This window comes from Ceratotherium simum, chromosome 6 (genome assembly GCF_057802395.1).
Source record: "Ceratotherium simum simum isolate JZ-2026a chromosome 6, ASM5780239v1, whole genome shotgun sequence".
NCBI lineage: Eukaryota > Metazoa > Chordata > Mammalia > Perissodactyla > Rhinocerotidae > Ceratotherium > Ceratotherium simum.
In genome coordinates this window covers 15,177,063-15,198,770 of record NC_141905.1, presented here as the reverse complement: position 1 = coordinate 15,198,770, position 21,708 = coordinate 15,177,063, and the positions used below count along the sequence as shown (strand labels likewise).

The following is a 21,708-nucleotide window of genomic DNA, read 5'->3' as shown; positions in this document are numbered from 1 at the left end:
TATTGAGAGTTTGCTCTGTGCCAGGATCCGTTCTAAGAGCTTTATGTGAGTTATATCTTTTAATTCTGGTAACAACACCTTGAGGTAGGTACTGCTGTTTACGTTTTAATGAGAAGGGAACTGAGACTCAGAGGTTGTGACTTGCCCAAGATCAAGTAAATAGTGGGTCTAGGGATAGGAGCGTGCTCTTAATCACTGTATTTTACCACATTTTATCAACTATGTGATTTTTTTTTCAAAATTTTAATATTTCTAGTTTCAGGGTGTATCTTACAGTGGATTTAATGTGGTAGTGTGATTTCTTAAAAGCTGCTGTTAATTTAGAGTGTATTGTTATACCGTCGATTGGGCCTGGTAATTAAGAAAATAACTATTGAACTGAGTTGTGATTGGCTCCTTAACAGGTTATGAGCTTTTCAAGAGCAATCTCTTGATCTTCTTTATTTCTCTAGTGCTTAATAGAGTCCTTGGCACATAGTAGGGACCTTGTCACATAGTAGGGAGGCAGTAAACATTTAACAGAAAAACTAAAGATAGGAAAGTGTGGGGGTCTCTGAAGACAAACTTTATCTAGTTGTTTTTAAATTTTTTGTCTTTCCTCAAATATTTTGAGCATTCCTTCTTTCATTTTCTTTCTCTCTTCCCCACCTCCTTTTACTAAGTCTTCATTTGTTATCTGGTTGGAACCCCTAGATATTAGATAAAACTCTACATTGCCCCAATGTCATCTCTAGTTTGCTGACAGTTTTCAAGGGTGCCCTTAGAAGATGTCCTCCCTGCCCCTGCCTCACTTGCAGGAATCCAAGGATGAGATTTTATCGAGGTTCAAAAATTTATTTTTCTGTTCCTTAAGCAAACGTGCGGTTAAATCTGACTTTTGATCCACTCGGTGGTTAATTTTTTGTGTTATTATCCTATGATCTTTTCTAGGTCTTCAGCATTCACCTGTAGCCCATTCACAGAGAGAATATATTTGGTCTCCATTTTGTTATGAATCTTATGGACTGAAGGGGCAGATAGAAGGCAGCCCAGAAATTGAAGAATTTGATCAGATCTTATTTATATTACTCCAGGTCTAGAAGTCTGAGTGGTGCCTACCTAGTTTTCTTCCTAGTATAGTACTAAGGATTGATCTCAGTATAGAGGAGTCTGGTTAAAAAAAAATGTTAATTAAAAAAATATACGTATAAACAAACAGTATGTAAAAAAGTGAATGTATAAGAAACTATTGCTTACTGATTTGTGATTGTCACAAACTGTATATGTGTTAACAAAGAACAGTGGGACAGAACCTTTATATTATTATTATTATTGTTGTTTTTTTAATTCATTAAGCATTTATTGAAATCCTACTCTGTGCCCTAGAATACAGGCATATATGAAGCAGTCCATACTAGGAGAAATACATAAGTAAACGAAAATATAAACTATAAAGTGTTATACAGAAGTATGAACAAAAATCTGGCAGTACACAGGATGGAGTAATGGTGTCCCTGTGAGATTCAAGGACAGCTTTGTAGAGAAGGTGACATTTGAGCTAGTTTTTAAAATGTGAGTCAGAGTTTGCTAAGCAAAGGCAGGATGGATGTATCAGAATGAGCAAATAGCAATATAAGAACTGTATAGTTCATGAGACATTTTTATATATCATATTTCATTTAAACTTTACCATAACCCTGAGAGCTGATTGGGCATTATTTTTTTCATTCAGCAAGTGAGGAACTAAAGTCACCTATCTATTAAAGAGATGAGTTAGGATTGGAACTAAGTTTAGAAAAGGTCTAGGATCCTTTCTAATGATAATATTTTATTTTGTAATGATAATTTACAAAAATTTTAGTTTTTACCGGTATTGAGTCTCGATGACAATAGCGTAACAGAAAAGAAAAAGTTAGCTTAAGAGAGTGCGTTGCAAGTGCAGCTGGTAAAATGGTGAAACTGAATGGGTCTATTCAAGGGTTGTAAGTTAGCCATGTATAGGACCTAGCAATCTTACCTGAGATGTGGCTCTGTCACGCACCAGAGATCACAGAATTATGTTTGTTTGTTTTAGATCAGCTTCAGGTTTACAGAAAAATTGAGCAGAAAGTACAGAGAATTCCCAAATATTCCCAACCCCAGTTTCCTCTATTACTAACATCTTACCTTGGTGTGATACATTTATTATGATATGAACCAACATCAATATATTATTAACTAAAGTTCATAGTTTACATTAGGGTTTACTCTTTGTGTTGAATGAACATTTTATGTTGTTGTTTTTTTTTATTAGACTTTTTTTTTTTTTAGAGCAGTTTCAGGTTCACAGGAAAATTGAGTGCCAAGTACAGAGAGTTCCCATATACCCCTGCCCACCCCTCACCAGCTTCCCCCGTTATCAACATCCCCTACCAGAGCAGTGCATTTATTACAGTTAATGAATCTACAGTGACACATCATGATCATCCGAAGTCCACCAAAGGGTTTACTCTTGGTGTTGTACATTCTCTGGGTTTTGACAAATGCATAATGTCATGTATCCACCATTACCGTATTATACACAATAGTCTCACTGCTCTATAAATCCCTGTGTTCCACCTATTCGTTCTTCTCTCTGCCTGCTGGCAACTGATCTTTTCACTCTTATAGTTTTTACCTTTTCTAGAATGTCATATAGTTGGAATCATACAGTGTGCAGCCTTTTCAGATTTGTTTCTTTCACTTGCCTTTAAGGCTTGTCCATGTCTTTTCATGGCTTGATAGCTCATTTCTTTTTATCACTGAATAATATTCCATTGTCTGAATGGACCACAGTTTGTTTATCCATTCCACTGTTGAAGGACATCTTGGTTGCTTCCAAGTTTTGGCAATTATGAATAAAGTAGTAATGAACATTCATGTGTGGGTTTTTGTGTGGACATAAGTTTTCAACTCATCGGGATAAATACTTAGAAGTGTGATTGCTGGATCATATGGTAAAACTATGTTTAGCTTTCTAAAAAACTGCCAAACTGTCTTCCAAAGTGGCTGTACCATTTGATTTCCTAATAGGAATAAATGAGAGTTCTTGTTGCTTCATGTCCTCACCAGCATTTGGTGCTGTCAGTGTTTTGGATTTAGCTATTCTAATGGGTGTATGATGGTATCTCATTGTTTTAATTTGCAATTCCCTAATGACGTATGATGTGGAGCATCTTTTCATATACTTATTCACCATCTGTATATCTTCTTTGGTGAATGTCTCTTCAGATCTTTTGCTTGTTTTTTTGGTTGGGTTATTTATTATTTTTGAGTTTTAAGATTTAAAAAAAAATATTTTTAGATACCAGTCCTTTATCAGATATGTGTTTTGCAAATATTTTCGCCCAGTCTGTGGATTGTCTTCTCATGCTCTTAACAGTGTCTTTTGTTGAGCAGTAGTTTTTACTTTTAGTGAAGTCCAGCTTATCAATTTTTTCTTTCATGGATCCTACTTTTGGTGTTGTATCTAAAAACTCATTGCCAAACCCATGCCACCTAGATTTTCTCCTGTGTTATCTTTATATATATAGTTATATCTTTAATAGTTTTGCAATTTAAATTGAGATATATGATCCATTTTGAGTTAATTTTTATAAAAGGTGTAATGTTTGTGTCTAGATTACTTTTTTCTAGTATGAACATCCGATTGTTCCAGCACCATTAGTTGAAAAGACAATCTTTTCTCCATTGGTTTGCCTCTACTCCTTTGTCAAAGATCAGTTGACTATATTTTTGTGGTTCTATTTCTAGACCCTCTATTCTGTTCCATTGATCTTTTTGTCTCTTTCACCAATACCGTTGATTACTTTAGCTTTTTAGTGAGTCTTGAAGTTGGGTAGTGTCAGTCCTCTGACTTTGTTTTTCTCCTTCAGTGTTGTATTAGCTTTTCTGGGTTGTTTGCCTCTCCATATAAACTTCAGGATCAGTTTGTCGATAGCCACAAAATAACTTGCTGGAATTTTGATTGGGATTGTGTGAATGTATATAAAATTGGGAAGAATTGACAACAATATTGACTCTTCCTATTCATGAGCATGGAATATCTCTCCATTTATTTAGATCTGCTTTGATTTCTTTCATCATAGTTTTGTAGTTTTCCTTATATAGCTCTTGTACATATTTTGTTAGAGTTATACCCAAATATTTCATTTGTTTTGGTGCTAATGTAAATCATGTTGTGTTTTTAATTTCAAATTTCAGTTGCTCATTGCTGGCATGTAGGTAGACAATTGACTTTTGTACATTAACCTTGTATTTTGCAAGCTTGGTATAACTGCTTATTTGATTCCAGGAGTTTTTTAGTTGATTCTTTGGGATTTTCTGCATATACCATCTTATCATCTGTGAACAAGGACAATATTTCTTTCTTTCCAATCTGTATACCTTTTATTTTCCTTCTTCTCTTATTGCATTAGCTAGGACTTCCAGTATGATGTTGAGTAGGAGATGAAAGAGGATTTCCCTGCCTTGTTCCTGATCTTAGGGGGAAAGCATCTAGTTTTACATAATTAAGTATGATGTTAACTATAGGTTTTTTGTAGATGTTCTTTATCAAGTTGAAGAAGTTCCCCTCTATTCCTAGTTTGCTGAGAGTTTTTATCATGAATGGGTGTTGGGTGTATGTTTGTTAAATAACCTTTTTATTTTGGAATTATTTCAGATTTACAGAAGAGTTGCAAAGATCCTACAGAGAATTCCTATATACTCTTCATCTAGTTTTCCCTAGTGTTAACATCTTATGTAACTATGGTACTTTTGTCAAAACTAAGAGTATATTTGCTATTAACTAAACTCCAGACTATATTCAGATTTCAAATTTTTCCACTAACGTCCTTTTTAAGTTTTAGGGTCTAATCTAGTATAGCGCATTGCACTTAGGAATCATAGTAAAAGAAAAAAGTAAAATACAAAAAAAGAAAAGATCACATAGTCCAGTAGCTTCTTAGTTAATACCTGAATTCCTGAAGGCCTCGGGGGCCCCCACTGAGAGCAGTGTTGGAGGGGTGTCAGGCGTTCCACTCGTGCTTCAGTTAGCGCAGCTCTGCTTTGATCTGTTTTATTTGAGTCCACAGTAAGTTTCATTTGCAAATCAGAGAGCCCCTTGGTTATACAGCTTAATTTATAAAGAAGCCAGCTTAATTTATAAGAGGGCAAATTCTAGGTCTAAGGTCATCTTGCAAGTTAGTTATGGAGCAAGGACTAAGTCTTGATCTTCTAGACTCCCAACATGGTTATGTAACATTAATGTTCCTTCTACCTCCAAGATTTTCCTTTTTCTTTCTCTTAAGTATTGTTTTCAAATCAGATGTTTGTTAGCAGTGATAGTTTGAAGGCATTTCTGTTTCACAGTATACTGTTATCTAAACTGTGAACTTGTTTAAGGAGTTGCATTCATGGGCAGGGTCCTTTATTTATAAGATCATCTGAGGTTGGAGATGTGGGTAGAAAGATTTAGTGCTACAGGAGACTTTAGTGAGATGACTTTGACTGTAGCTGAATAAAGATGCTTTGAATCAGGAGATTTATTATCTGCTTGGTTTTAGATGTATTTCTTTATCATAACTTTTTATATTCATAAATATTTTGAATAAAAGGTGGTGCTTCTAATATCTTCTTTTTGTTTTTCTAGCATTGGCTTAAATTGTGCTCTGGGTGCAGCTGAAATGAGACCTTTTATTGAAACAATTGGAAAATGTACAACAGCTTATGTCCTATGTTATCCCAATGCAGGTATGTGTTTCAAGGGAGTTGCACCTGGGGAAATCCAGTACGCAGGACATGGGTAGATAAGGCAACAGGTCTTGATTAAAAGAGTCTGTTTTTCAGGTGTTGGTAATAGGTGACATTCAATAGGAATTTTCTAAGTGAAGAGTATTTGAGTCTAGACAATCATTTCCCTGTAGACTTGAAGGAACAGTTTGGCTCAGCCTGAAAGCTTCAAAATTGGACAAAACTTTAGGGAATGAAGCCTAGTCACGTAACTGACCAGAGCCTAGTGATGACAGTGCTCACCATGTGGACATGGCCAAAGAGATGAGTGCAAAGAGGAGAGGGAACCTTCTTCTCCATTCCACTGTATTAACAAAAGAGCTGATGAACCTTGTGTGTTGTTACCTTTTTCCTTTCTAAAAGTTAGGACTTCTGGTTTACTGTATGCAAAAATTCCTAAGATATTTGTAGACAGTTCTCAGATATTCAGTTAAATATTGGTAATCCAGTTTGGGTTAACCAGATTTCCTGCTGAATGTTTTTGTGCATGGCTTAGCTACTTAGGTAAATATTTTCCAGCCTTCTTTCTCCAAATATATACATTTTATCACACAATAAATTTTATTTCCCACGAGGAGTAAGAGAACTGGAAGGGGATAATAAATAAAATAGGAAATTGGATAATTGGATGCTAAAGTCTTACTTAGGAAAATTTATTTGAAAGGAGACTGGTTGTGTTTTGCTTGTTTGTTTTTAATTGCATGTCAGGTACTCGTTAGTTCACAGGATATGTAATACTTCTCCACCCCTCAGCCCCCACCCCCAAGCAGCTAGGTAACAAGAATGAATTTCCCTTATGGGAAGAGGATGGGGGTGGGGGAATTCTGTCCCATATAGTAGTGACTCTTTTCTTTCAAATGGAAAAGAAATAATACATGTTTATTTTCCCCTGTGATTCTTTTTTGGTGTGGCATCTCTGTATTTACTATGTTTAATATTAAGAATTATTGTTTGTTTTTGCAAGTGATCATCATTTAATTATAAATATAAAATTTTATAGCTTTGAAACCTAAAGCTTTTACAAATACTGTGTCTCTTTGTTAAGGTAGTTTCCAGTAATGGTTGAAATATTACTTTCTTAGGTCTTCCCAATACCTTTGGTGACTATGATGAAACTCCGCACATGATGGCCATGCATCTAAAGGTCAAGAATCCTCTTTCACTTGGTTTTTAAGAAATAGAGAATTGGAATTTTAGATTTAGAATATTCAGAAGCAGAATTTTCCGCTAAAGAAATCCCAGTGTGTGTATAACAAATTAAAGCTTAGCTACCTCTGAATTAAGATGGTGGAAGCAGAGGGAGGGGCTACCTGTCAGCATCCTTCTTCCCAGTTGGCACTGGTGGCTGTTGGAAAATTCCCCGTGAGGTCCAACCAGAACTAATTGAACTTGGCTGTCCTCTGCAGCCTTCCCAAGTGGTGGTCCCCCCCGCAAAACTGCTGGGCAGACTTGGTGTCCTCCTTGCTCCCCATTGTCACCCATACACCGCCTCTCCCATACACCTCCCATCTTTGAATCCCAGGTCATGAGACAACACTACTCACTACCCTTCCTTATTACTAACCTCTGGGTCTCTTTTCCTCATTCCTTAATTTTTAGCTTCTGGCTCACTGACATTTTCTCCTAGACAATTTCTGACTTAATTCTTATGATTTCAGTACCTTATCTAGTAGATGATCTTTCTAATACTCTGACTCCTCGGTTCCTTGACTTCTCCTCTCCGTTATTGTCTTTCACTAACTAGTCTAGGGTTAAACTCTAGACCCACACTGTCCAATATGTAGCCACTACAACACGTAGTTGTTGGAGCACTTGAAATGTGGCTATTGTGACTAAAGAACTGAACTTTTAATTCTTTAAAAATTTTAAATTAATTTAAATTTAAAAACTGATACTCACTTCATGTGTTATTTGAAAATGCACTATCCAGCTCACATTCATTCAGCTCAGCATATGGGTAAAAAAGTCTTTATTACGATCAGATAGGCAAATAAGTATCTCGTTGCATTTTAAATGGTGTAAAGGATTTCATGGTATTTGAACCATTCTCTGCTTTCAACCTTATATCTAGGGCATGTGAAAGCTTTGTATCTAGAGTTAAGTATGTTTAGCTCTCTTTTTTGTTTTAATATTAGTTATTCAGTAAATGTAGATCTTTTTCTGCTGAATTGGTAGTAGTGAGTTTAGAATTCAGATGAACTCTCTGAAACTTTTCTGTTTCCTAAATGCAGGACTTTGCTATGGATGGCTTGGTCAATATAGTTGGTGGATGCTGTGGTACAACACCAGATCATATCAGGTAGTAATCACTTCTAAATATTTTACCTTTTGTTATGGGATGAATTGTGTCCCTGCTCCCCCAATTCGTATGTTGAGGACCTACCACCCTTTTCCTCTGTTTGGAGATAGGGCCTTTGAAGAGGTAATTAAGGTAAGATGAGATCATATGAGTGAATCCTAATCCAATATGACTGGTGTTCTCATAAGAGAGGAGGTTAGGACACAGTCACGCACAGAGGAAGGGACCATGTGAGGACACGGAGAAGATGGCCATCCACAAGCCAGAGAGAAGGACCTTAGAGGAGACCAGCCCTGCCAACACCTTGATCTCAGACTTCTAGCCTCCAGAACTTTGAGAAATAAATTTCCACTCAGTCTGTGACATTTCATTATGGCAGCCCTAGCAAACTAAGATGCCTTAAATTATGAAAAATTCTAAAAATAAAAGTAGGAAAATGATAAAATGAACCCTCATGTGCCTATCATATAGTTTCCATAATTTTCAACATTTTACTATTCTTATTTTATCTATTCTCCAACTTTTTTTCACTTAGAATATTATAAAGCAAATCTCAGATATCATAATATTCTACCCTTAAGTACGTCACTAATACTCAAATGCTCAAGGAGGGACAGCTCATATTTCTTGTGGACAAATACATGCGTCCATTAGATTCTCTCACGGAAGGAAAAGCCAATAAGACAACAGCACCTTTAGGTCAAGAGAAGTGTCTTCACCTTGCCTGGCACACAGTCGTTGCTTAGTCCATGTTGTTGAATGAATATATGAAGGGAAAGAGTGTGACACAAGAGCATAGTGAGTATGTGTTGAAGTCCTTGCAGTTTTGTGGCTTATAAGAGGATTGGAATTCAGTGGAATAGAACATAGTTTAGGACTATTTGTATTTTTTTTTTCTCCCCTAGAGTGACTGATGATCGTATTTTGAGCCAGTCGTCTCGATGTTCTGTGTCTATTTTCATGTGTGTAATATGTTCACTGTACTGAATTACCTAATATTTCTCTGCTTTTGTTGACTTTTGTGATAGACTCTATTAAGAGTCCGTATGATTTTTTAGACATCTTTTAAGTAATATCTGAAAGCTATAAATAGTTGAATGCAGCTTATCTTTGGCTCTCTGCTTATTTTTAAGGTTATTTCCTTTTTAAAAAGAAGAGTTGTTTTAAAAATACCTGTGTATGGGCCGGCTCCGTGGCTTAGCAGTTAAGTGCGCGCGCTCTGATGCTGGTGGCCCGGGTTTGGATCCCGGGCGCGCCCCAAGGCACCACTTCTCCGTCCAGCGCGAGGCCGAGTCCCACGTACAGCAACTAGAAGGATGTGAACCTATGACATACAACTATCTGCTGGGGCTTTGGGGGGAAAAAAATGAATAAATAAAATCTAAAAAAAAAAAAAAAAAAATACCTGTGTATGTATGTGTGTATGTCTGTCTATCTGTCTATATTTGGTGCTTCTACTTTGATGTCTGCATATTAATTTGGGGGGCAGTAGAATGAGCAGTTCATACTGGTCCTGATAAATTTAGTGGAGTAGCCAGATTTCTCAAGGTTGATCAAAGACATAATTCATTTAAGCCGGTAAGGTTAAAAGAGTATGAATAATTAAAACAAATTTTTTAGGACTAATTATTTTAGAGTTTTAGTGATTTATTACTCTATACCCTCCTTACTATGTGGGTGTTATGCTTGGAAGAAACAGACCTAAAGGATTTAATTTCCTCCACTCCTGGCACCTCCTCTCCAGTTTGCTCCTCTTCCTCAAGGATGAAGGCTCTTTTTCTTTTAAACTACTGTGTAAGAAGCAAGGATGTATTTCATGTGTGGATTTGATGGAATAAAGGACGTTTATGGGTTTGGGAAAGGGAGGAGGAGATTTGCTGTTTGCGTTTGCACAAACTGTCACGTATCTCTAGGTTCACATCTCAGTGCAGAAACTGGTAGAGTTGGTGCACAGCAGACTGGGCAGATACAGAAAAGTTGAAGTTTATAGACTCATTTTCTGCATTACTGGGAAAACTGAAAGGCATAACTGTTGCTATACCTTTGCAACTAGGTATATAATTATGTGCATAATTATGTTAAATAGACTTAATTTCATAGCTGGAAATCAGTTTAATTAAATTTATTTTATTGCAAATTAATGGATATAGTGTTTTCTCTTAACTCAGGGAAATTGCTGAAGCTGTGAAAAACTATAAGCCTAGAGTTCCACCTGCCACTGTGTTTGAAGGGCATATGTTACTGTCTGGTAAGTCATGAAGACATGGTTTTTAGATTTTTAGAGACCATTTGTAGATTAATTTAGTATATTTATTCCAAGTGGTAGTGATGTTTGTGCCAAACAACTTATTTATTAGGTCAAAAAAGAGTACATATTTTTTTGGCACTTAAATGAATTCCAGTGAAGAATCTTGTGTTTTTCTAGGGGTAGAAGCAGGAAGATGTTAACTTCCGGGGAAATGTGAATGAGGCACAGGTGGTTTGCCCAGGCAGTGCCCTTGGTTAGAATTAGAACTCACGTGGTCCCCTCTCTATTGTACACTGCTTTGAAAACATCTCTTAGTCACAGCCTAACAATTTTAATCATCAGATTTGCTACTAGTTATTAAAAATTCAAAACTGCCAAGGCTCAATGTTTTGTAATGATGGCAGCCTCTTCCTAGAAAATTTTGTTTGCTTCTAAAATATTATTGTTGCTGTCTTACATTTGCCATGTGTTCAGGGTTTTACAAAGAATTGTGTTTGGTTCTCAACAGTCCCCTGAGGGAGGCAGCCTCCCTTTTTCAGAGAGAGGTGTGGTAGGATAGTTTATTTCATCCTTAGATCTTAAAGCTGTTAATTGACTTCAGCCAAGGACTAACAATGAAAATTATCAACCTTCGCTAAAACTGAAATGAAGAGAACCATTTAGATATGATTTTTTAAAAGAATTTATATGTAAGAATGAAAGAATCCTTTTTTCCTGATTTAAATTTCATGTGCTATTTTTTTTTTAAAGATTTTATTTATTTATTTATTTTCCCCCCAAAGCCCCAGTAGATAGTTGTATGTCACAGCTGCACATCCTTCTAGTTGCTGTATGTGGGACCCAGCCTCAGCATGGTGGGAGAAGCGGTGCGTCGGTGCGCGCCCGGGATCCGAACCCGGGCCGCCAGCAGCGGAGCCTGTGCACTTAACCGCTAAGCCACGGGGCCAGCCCTCATGTGCTATTTCTAATTTGCTTTAAAAATCACCTTCAATCAGATTTTAAAAGAATGACATCAAACACTCTTTTAAATTATTCTTTTATAAATTGCAAACTTAGAAAAATGTAGTTTTTATATCAGATACTTCACGTTCATAAAAGATCAGAAGCACTTTGTGTGAAATGCTTTTCAGGCGATGACACAAGATCTCTTCAGCATTTAAATGTTGGCCTCTCTGGTGGCCTGCCCTGCAAACCCCAGGGTCTGACTAAGGATCAGGACACCCTGAGGCTAGCATGGAGGGGGAAGGCCCTGAGGATCATTACCAATGGGAAGGGAAATCATAAGCCAAAACTGGCAAGTGATAGTCTTCCCAGTCAGTGAACCAATAGCCTGGAATAGTGTTATAATTACCATCTTACATTCAGTATCTTCCTCTCCCTCATATCTGTTTCTTACCCAACCAAGGCTTTGGCAAAGGACTCAAAAGCCATTTTCTTTTATTAATAACAACAGCTATGATTGCTGGTGCTAATTTTGTGCTTATCAGTGTTATCTAGTCTCATTTTTACAATAACGTGATGAAGCAGATACTTTTACTGGCTCTATTTTATCGGATCAGAGGCTCAGAGAGGAGTTGCCCCAGGTTGTTCCCTGAGATAGCTGGGCAGGCCTTTGAACCGGAGGCTGGGTGTCCCCAGAGCCTGCCTGTAACCATCCAGCAAGACTCCCTCTCCTAATATTTTAGATATAATGAATAAAAGGAAAACAGTTACAGGCCTTTTCTGTTGTGATACTTTACACTGCATGTTGCTTTTTACCTAAGTGTAATATATCCACATTTATTAGCTAATATTTGCCCCTAAATGGGCCTGTAACAGGGGAGATGTTATTACCCCTTTGCAAATAAAGGAAGAGATGCCAAAAGTCCAAGTGGCTTGACCAGAGTCAACTCAGGAAGGAGCGGTGGACCTGCCCGGTAACTCCTGTCTCCCGGGGCTCAGCCTGGGCCCTTCCTCCTCTCCCCATTTGGCCTTGCTGGTTATGGATTCTTGGCCTCTGGATCAGAGACGTGGCAAAGCTCTAAACACACCATTGCTGGGATTAAGAAAGCTTGTTCCATCTGGCTTCAGGTTGATGTCCGAGTGGACAGCAATCCTTTTGATTCTAACTTCATGGCTTTTGCCCCAGACTCTTGGTTAAATTAATAGGGATATGATGATAATTTTTCTTTTTTTCTCAGAGTTGATATATGATTCAGGTCTTTAGAGAAATTTACAATTTTAAACCCTGAGGTATTTCTTCTTTTGTTGTTCTGGTTGTAAAAGTAGCTGCATCACACAGCCTTTGTTGTGTTTAAATATCCCTAGGGAACAAGGATATGGTCCTCTTTCACGTTGAGTCTCCTGTCTAGTCAGATGGGCTGTGGCACAGAAACTTTTTTTCTTTCTCGTGAAAACATTTGTTTTCTTTTTGTCTCATGTTACCATATGCATTTTCAGAAATTTTTCAAAATGCTTCTCCTTTTAAGGTCTAGAACCCTTCAGGATTGGACCGTACACCAACTTTGTTAACATTGGAGAACGCTGTAACGTTGCAGGATCCAGGAAGTTTGCTAAACTCATCATGTCAGGAAACTATGAAGTGAGCATCTTAATAAGACCCTTGAGGCATCTGCCATGTTTTTGGCTAGACAGTGTGTAAATAAAATAGCTCTGCTTTTGATAGTGTTATTTGCAGAGCTGCTGGGAAGTGTGAGAAGAACGGTAACGTGTGTTTGCAGCAGGCTCGGCTGGTGGGAGGATGAGGCTTCGAAAAATTGAAGCTGCTGTTGTCAGTATTTGTCAAAAAGTACTGCATTTGGGGTATGAAGTGGGACGAGATGGAAGGGATCTAGGTTCTAGCTATTTCTGTTAATTGTGAAATAAGTTTAAAAATTTGAGAACACTCTTCATTTTGGCTTCTCACAAATCCTTCTAGGGAAAGGGAAAGCCAAGAAGATTCCTATTCAATTCCTCATGACCACATCAAACACTGACTGATGTGGTATTATTGATTCTGTAGCTGTAGATGAAAATAAAGAAGCAAATGCAAAAGAAAGAATAGGCCCCTGCCTTGGAAAGTTTACATAATAGTTTAGCCATAATATTTTTAAGCTCGGTCACTCTGGGGATGAGCAAAATTTAATCCAAATAGAGCCTACTCTAAACATCTGGATAGATTTTCTTTTTCTTATGCAAATATGAAGTTGAAAATGGAGGAATTTGGTCTGAGCTTTAATGATGATTTATTTTATCATCAAACTTCTTTCACTTTACGATTTTGCAACCTTTAGGGAAATAGATCTTCCAGAAACCAGTATCAAAGCAGACTTAGTTTTAATCACAAAGAAAGGGCCCATTTATCATCCTTTATGGACCTGTTGATGACTACCCCATGGCATCCCTCAGAGGTGGCCCTGTGGGCACATTACTAGGGCCTGGTTACCTGTTCCTGACAGTTTCTGTCAGTCCTCTTCCCTCATTCCTGCTAGTGTTTACTGCTGCCATGTGCTTCTGTCATGGTCCTCCCCAGTTCAGAAGCTTTCACAGGGTGCCTTGTTTTTGCATCTAGGATGAAATCCAAACTCTTTAGGCCATCATTCAGCCTTCTCCACTTAGGCACCAGACTGCCTCCCCATCCTGATCTGTCACCGGAACATTCCAGGAGGCTTGCCTCTGCCTCTGTGCCTTTGTTCATGTTTGTTCCCTTCTGAAATCCTAATGACCCTTCATAGTTGTACAGTGTTCTTCGGTTGGCAATGTTTCTATTTATGTTTTAATTCTTATGCTTATTCTGTGGTGTCCTTTTAGCTCTCAGATTGATTGTTTGATACTGAGAGTAGAGGGCTTTTTAGGAAGAAGCAAACAAGAGGGAGTAATAATATCTCTCATTTAATAAGGTCTTACTAAATGCTAGTCATTGTGCTAAGTGCTTTGCAGGTTGGGCTAGCTCCTCTCTGCTTCTTCTGGTCCATCCTCCAGGGGCCAGCTGAAGACTCTCCCCTCAGGTAGCTTTCTCCATTTCAGTCCACAGAGACCTCGCCCTTTCCTGGTGTTTCGACATTCATGGCATTGACTCACACATTGTGTGGTAGTGCAGGTAGCTTTTATATATGTCTATGTCATGTGCCCCCAACTAGCCCTTCAAGAACAGGAATTGTGACTTATACTTCTTTTTATTCTTTACAGTATTTAACACATTGCTGATACTGGAAAATGTCTTTTGATTTGCTGCATTTTATTGTGATCCTTTTTCTTTGTGTAACCTTGGGTCATTACAAATTGTCTTTCCTTGTGGCAAAGGATTTCATGCCTATTCTATCACAGTGATTTCTATTATTATTCTATTTTCTAATAAAAATTTCTATTTGTTTTTCTTGGGCTAGGAAAAAATTAGGGCAACATCAGAATCTACTGTTGATTTTATCTCTACTTATTTTATTACACTATGAAGTGTACAGTGAAGACTTAAACAGAATAGAGTCTCTACTGTATCAATCAGTTAGAAAGCATTATCGAACATGTATATTTTGCCCAGCATTGTTCAAAGGAGAGTGGGAGATACGTAAGACCTTTCTAGATTTCCAAACACTTAAAATCTATTTTGAGAAATAAGCTAATACTCATGAAATCATGAGGAAATGATAATACAATAAACCATGTTGTGTGATAACGCTTATAATTGTTATAGAAGTTTAGATGTAGCAGATCACTGTGGAATAAGCAGTGTTTCCTGAAGTGAGTTCTCGGGAACACTGATCCTACAAGATATTCTTTAAATAGTCATAAGTGGGAAATGCTGTGTATTCTATTCTGTTTGTGGAGGTTTACAGTGTCTAATAGCATATTAAAGGATTTGAAAAGCCTTCCAGTATAAAAACCTACCAAAGTTTATTTAACTCACATTTCTTCTCATGTAATTCCTATCAACAGCCTACAATGAATGCTTTGCATGTTTTGGCAAATTAAAGAATTATGTAAGTTTTGGATGATTTCTCTAAGGACTTTTCTTGGAGGAGTTAGTTACTTGAGCTGGGTCTTAAACAACAGAGGGGAACGGTATTGTATTCCAAGCAGAGGTGACAACATGATCTGTGATACAGAGGTGGAAACAGACTTGGCTGGGTGAAGGGTACCAATGTGGGAGGAGTGGGAAGTTCAGTTAGGTAAGAAGATGGGGCCAGGTCACAGACAGCCTTGAACACCAGGCTAAGGAGTTTAGATTCTTTGTGGCAGAAAAAACAGAGCCTTGGTGGATTCTGAGTGGTGAAATGAGGCGATGGAAGAGATGTTTAAGAAAGGCTAATCTGTGATGATTGATAGGAGAAGAGCAGGCCCAGAGTCTGGGAGGCTGGCTAGTTAGTATAATTTGAAAGAACTGCTGGGGATGGTAAGGGATTACTTTTGTTAGCCTTCTCTTGAGTCACCTTCTCCTAATGCTACTTCCTCTTGCATTCTTTCTGCAGGAAGCACTGAGTGTTGCCAAAGTGCAGGTGGAAATGGGAGCCCAGGTGTTGGATATCAACATGGATGATGGCATGCTAGACGGTCCAAGTGCTATGACCAGATTTTGCAACTTTATTGCTTCTGAGCCTGACATTGCCAAGGTTGTACAAGATTTTTATTCACTAAGGGAATTTATGTCTCACTCTGTCTCTCATTTAACTTTGTCAGTTGTCCCATTGATCTGTCATCTCATACGCTGGTTTTCTGTTTTCCTATGTTGAAAGCCCCAGTGGTTTCTGATTGTCAGTTTTCTTGCTTAATGGTAGCCTTTCGATATAAATGAGACTTGAGAGAGAGATGTGACTTCAGCTTGGCTGTTTCCAAGGCTTCTGGAATTGGTCACAAGAGTTTATTGCGTTTCCTCTGATGTCTGAATAGACTAAGAACCCACTTTTCGTGTCTCTGGCGGATATACTTACCCGTTCCTACCAAATCATTAGTTCCATTCCTACCATAGACAAGGGAATTGAGTTAATTCTTTCGTATTGCAGGAAGAAGAGACTTCTTAAGGCTTATCAGAGTAAGACAAAATTACAAAACAAGATTAAATTAAGATATTATGTTAGCTTTTACATTTGTTCTTTAAAAGTTGAAAGTTAATTTTGTGTTAGTCTTTTTAAAAATTTTAGGTGGATTCTAAAAACTTTAAAAATCTCACTTATTTCTCTACCATTGAATTTTTGATGGAGAGTGATTTTTGAAGTTTCTTTTTTTTAACAAACTTCCTAGTGCTCTAAGAAATAGGGCTGTCAGTTTTTTATTAGGCTTTAGCAAATGCTTGGTTAGAAGTCTTGTGGTAAGCAGTGAATTACGTTAACCCATCCTTCATTTGTGTCTTAAAACTCCTCACTAAAAAGCCTCATCACTCCTCTGGGAGTAAATATTTTGAGAATTTAAGGTGCAGAGAAGCTAAATGACTTGTTCAAAGTCAATCAGAATGAGAGAGGGAGCAGTTGTTTATCAGCTGAATCGTGGGAGGAGGGCTGCGTTGGGAGTCGGAAGACTCGCCTTATGGTTTCAGGCAAGTTGATTAACTGTAGACCCCAGTTTTCTTCCTCATCTCTGAAGTGGGAATAATCATACCTGCTTTGTCTGATTTGTGAATCATAAAGAGAAAAGTGACTTTGTTAACTGTGAAGGACCCCATGTAACTGAAAGACATTATTAGTTAGTGTTTTGATTGCTATAGTAATTTCTCTTTCTTATCTTTCCTGGTTTTGACCTCCTACCAAGATTTATTTGAGACTAAATTTTGGACAGTGGGGTAGAGCATAGAAACGCTAAGTGCTTTAAAAAGTTGGCCTGGTATTGTCATTGCATTTGACCCTTTTCCTAGCAAACCTCTCATGACTAGGATGCTAAGAAGGAGTGAAATCGATGGATTCCTTCTTCTGTTTTGCTCTTCTTTGGAGGTGTGGCTTAAGGAAGAGCCGACTGCCCTGGGAACCTTTCCCTGAACTCTCCCTCGCCACTTGCCCCGTGTCATAGATTGGGTTTGTTACCCCTAAAGTATGCCTTCATGGCAGTCTGTGCTTCTCGTGTGCTCTAGCATTTCTCATACTTTATGTCGTTACTTGTTTAATCATTTATCTTTATAACAGAATGGTGGAGCCAGGGACCTGCCTGCCTAACCATTGCCTTTGAATTTGGCATGGGGCCCAACCTGGTCATCACTTAATTATTTATTGAACAAATTAATTAAATAATGGGGCCTAGATCAGCTGCCCTATTTCATTTCTTTGCATGAATCTAGTGCTTCCTTGAAGCCCTTACTTTCACCTTTCCTGGAACAGAGGCATGAGTACATACGGAGTATTAAAAATGAACCTATTCTTATCTGTGCATTCCAGTTTTGTCCTTTATTTTAGTTATATGCATTTGTTGAATATTACATCTACTTTTCCCTTCTAATAGTAAAACTCACTTTTTTTTCCATTCTGGAACTTGATTTTCTAAAGGGAAGATTGAATAACTTGGCTGGAGGGCTGTTACCAAGGATGTGAGGCTAAACATTAATCCCAGAGTCAGATCAGGGATGTCTGAATCCTACTTGAGGTGTTTGCCTCAGGGTTTAGGCACTTGAAAGTGTAAACTGGTACTAAAGCCAGTGAACTGACCTCAGTGATTCCATTCTGATGTTTAGCTATGATCTTTGAGTTACACATTCCTGGCCTGTGCATGGGGTCTCTTGTAAGACTGGAATTACTCCAAGTATTTTGGGCTTTAAGAACAAGTACATTACAATTCTCTCTCTGTCACACTACTATTATTTATTTATTGTTTCTCTGAAGAAGAAATAGGAAATATTGGGGAGCCCTTGGAAGGAAATTTGTGGTGACTTGTAGACTTTCTGTGATCTTCTTGCCCTCTGATCTCAGGTGCCCTTATGCATCGACTCTTCCAATTTTGCTGTGATTGAAGCTGGGTTAAAGTGCTGCCAAGGGAAGTGCATTGTCAATAGCATTAGTCTGAAGGAGGGAGAGGATGACTTCTTGGAGAAGGCCAGAAAGATTAAGAAGTTTGGAGCTGCTGTCGTGGTCATGGCTTTTGATGAAGAGGGACAGGTGAGTGATTTCTTTTGACCTAGCTCCATTGTGTTACTAGGTTAGACAGAGCAGTGGGAGAGAATTGAGTCCAAAACAGCCATATGTATATACACATATATGGTATATGTGATATATATATATATATCACACACACACATACACACATATCTTATATATATGAAAATTTGGTACATAATAAAGTCTTTACATCAGTGGGGAAAGGAATTATTCAGTTAATGCTGTTGGAACAACTGGCTATGCATTTGGAAGAAAATTAAGTTAGAGCCCCATTTCCCACCATGTACTAAGATAAAGTCTATGTCAGTTAAAGATCTGAATGCAACCAACAAAATTCTAAAGAATATATGAGAAACTATTCATCTAAACGTGGGAAGCCAGAAAGAAAATTGATGGAGCATCTACATAAAAATGTAAAACTTTGTCTTGCGAAAGACGTGGTACTATTTGCACATGAGTAATAGCAGTGGGTTAATAGCCCTAATATGCAAAGAGTTTCTATAAATCAGAAAGTAAAATGCCCCAATCAACCCACCGGAAGAATGGACAAAGGAAATGAATAAGGAATTTATAGAAAAAGAAATACAAATAGCCAATAAACCTGTGAGAGGATATTACATTTTGTAATGATTAGAGAAATAAAAAATGAAGCAATAACAAGATATTAGTTTCTTTTATCAAATAGAAAAAAAGTGAAAGATTGATAAGTGGCAGCTCTCATAATGTCTCTACCATGGAATCAGGGAGGGGCATGTGGGAAGCTTCAGACATAATGGTCATTCAACTGGGTGATGGGTGTGTAGTGACTATTGTATTGTTTTATTCCTCACGTGACTTTCATAAATATTTTTGTATCTATTCAATATTTAATTTAGAACAATAAAAAAATCCGTGCCTTATGATTCAGCCCCTCCTGGGAATCTTGTAACAGGTTGAGTATGTAAGGGTATGTGTTCACATTCATTGTAGCATTCTGATAGCAAAAAATTGAGAATGCTCTAATGTCCATTAGTAGGAGAATGCTTAAATCTTGCTACATGCCACATAGAATACTGTGCAGCACTTGAAAAGAATGCGGGGATGGAACCATGTCTACAATAAATTGAAAAGTGAAAAAAGCAAGTGACATGATTCAATTTTTTTTTATAAAAAGATTTATATGGATATATGTTTGTCTGTATAAGCAGAGAAAAATATCTGGTAGTTGTTAATTGGAGCATAGGGGTGGTCTCAGATGGGGACACATTGACTTCTTATTTATGTAATTGCCAAATGGTGGTATTATATGTCCTTTTTCTTTTCTCTGTCTTTTGTATTTTTAAAATAAAACTATTTTTAGCAAAAGTGTTATTGTTTTTGTACAAAAGATGTATTTTCATAATGGGAAAAATTCAAATAATCCAAAAGAGTACAAAAGAGAGATAATTTTGATAATGAATGTATATTAGACCTTTACTTGTACCAAGCAAGCACAGTGCACACATTAAATCAGTATTTCCTCCCAACATATAAAGGTTGGGTATATATTCTTATTACTTGTGTTGCACGTTAGGAAACCAACAACACAAAGACGTTGCATGACTCACTGTTGTCACACAGGTATCAAGCAATAGTGCCAGGAGTCCAGCCTAGGCGAGCTGGCGTCATTCATTCATCAGGATCTGTGCTAAATGGTGGGGTAAAAGAAGCCAGGGGAAGGCTGTCGGGGAAGAGTTGGCTGTTATAGCAAAGGTGGTCTCGTAAAGCCCTTCTGAGGAGGAAACGTTTGAAAACCTGAGTAAAATGAGAAAGCCATGTGGCTATTTAGGGAAAAAGCAGAAGAGGTTCCAGCAAATTGAAAATTTTGTGTAAACGAGATTCCATCTGCTGTTCTGTAACTCTTTCCCCCCACTCAACAGAATGTTGGCATCTTCCCATCTTAGTAAATATGCATTATAACTCCATCTTTTTGGTTGCATTATATTCCAGTATATATACGTTTTACTTAGTCTATTATTGAATGAAATTGTGATTGTTTATAATTTTTTAGAAGAATGAACAATGGCCAATGAATATTCTAATTCATGCAGCCGTTTTCCCTTTGTAGAATGATTTTCTTAGAGTTAGTTCGTAGAAGTGGGATTGCAAGGTCAAAAGGTGTGAACCTTTATTATTTTGATACACATTGTTAAATTGTCCTTCTGAAAAGTTGCATCTAGTCATCTTCCACCACTAGTTTAGTGTGGTGGGATCTTTCGATATAAGTTTTATTTTTACCAAAGTTATGTATGCAGATAGATAAAGAGACAAATAGTTCTATAAGCCTTTTTATGAAAAACAGAAGTCCCCAGATCTCCAGATCCCCAGAGGCAACCAATTTTAACTTTTTTAGCTAATTCTTGTAGCATCTCCCTCCTTATCTTCAAATTCCAGTCTTAGTTATTGTTTATTGCCTTTCTGTATAGTCACAAGCTGCATAACAATGTTTCGGTCAATGACAGACTGCATATACGATGCAGTACCATATAGCCTAGGTGTGCAGTAGGCTGTATCATCTAGCTTTGTGTAAGTACGCTCTATGATGTTCGCACAATGACGAAATCACCTAACGATAACATTTCTCAGAATGTATCCCCGTCATTAAGCAACACATGACTGGGGGGGTGAAGGATTTGGCTTTTTCACCATCCTCTACCCCCACTCCACACGTCTTTACTTTTATCCCCCCATCCTCCCAATATAGTTAATTTTAGTTATAACTATTTTCTGTGCTTACATTATTAACTGGTGTAAAGCATATACAAAACTGAGCCATGTAATATGCCGTGATTCCTTTTCCTGTCCTGCATCCTATTTTCCACGAAGTTAATGCTTATCTTTTTGTTTGCTTTGTTTCTTATGTATTTCACCTTCAAACTCTCTCCTGGTTGTGTAGATTTCCAATAATCCAGTGTACACAAACACATTAAATAGACTGTCATTTTAATTTCTTGAAGAATTCTCTCTCCAAGTCTTCTGACAGGATCTGGAAAGGTTGCTCAGTAGGCCGACTGCACAGCGTTCACCGTGAGACATCTCTCACCACCATCCTGGGGATTCCTCTTGCCTCTCTCTTAGGTTTTCAGATCTCATAATTTCCTCATTTTTGGTTTAATCTCTCATTTGTTGGAGTGCATTCTCTGGTAGATTCTTGTGAAAGAAAACATGCCAGTAAATATTTTTGAAAACTTACATGTTTGAAAATGGCTTTATTCTACATTTACACTTAATTAACGATTATATGGATATAGGAGCACAAGCTTGAAATTATTTTCTCTGTCTTAAAGCATTGATCCATTGTTTTCTAATTTCCACTGATTTTGGTA

At 37.5% G+C, this 21,708-nt stretch overlaps 1 protein-coding gene across 4 annotated transcripts in view; it reads left to right on the top strand.

Moving 5' to 3' along the window:
* The window catches only part of MTR (5-methyltetrahydrofolate-homocysteine methyltransferase), a 99,040-nt gene that overhangs the window by 22,533 nt on the left and 54,799 nt on the right, over positions 1-21,708 (top strand). For 3 of the 4 annotated variants that reach the window (XM_087431909.1, XM_004432401.3, XM_087431908.1), the window contains 7 exons: positions 5,630-5,730; positions 6,852-6,913; positions 8,001-8,068; positions 10,237-10,316; positions 12,785-12,897; positions 15,761-15,901; positions 18,179-18,364. In XM_087431909.1, coding sequence (XP_087288035.1) covers positions 5,630-5,730; positions 6,852-6,913; positions 8,001-8,068; positions 10,237-10,316; positions 12,785-12,897; positions 15,761-15,901; positions 18,179-18,364 — 751 coding nt within the window. Of the gene's footprint in view, positions 1-5,629; positions 5,731-6,851; positions 6,914-8,000; positions 8,069-10,236; positions 10,317-12,784; positions 12,898-15,760; positions 15,902-18,178; positions 18,365-21,708 lie in introns of those variants that run through there. The other variant, XM_087431911.1, reaches the window with a different exon arrangement.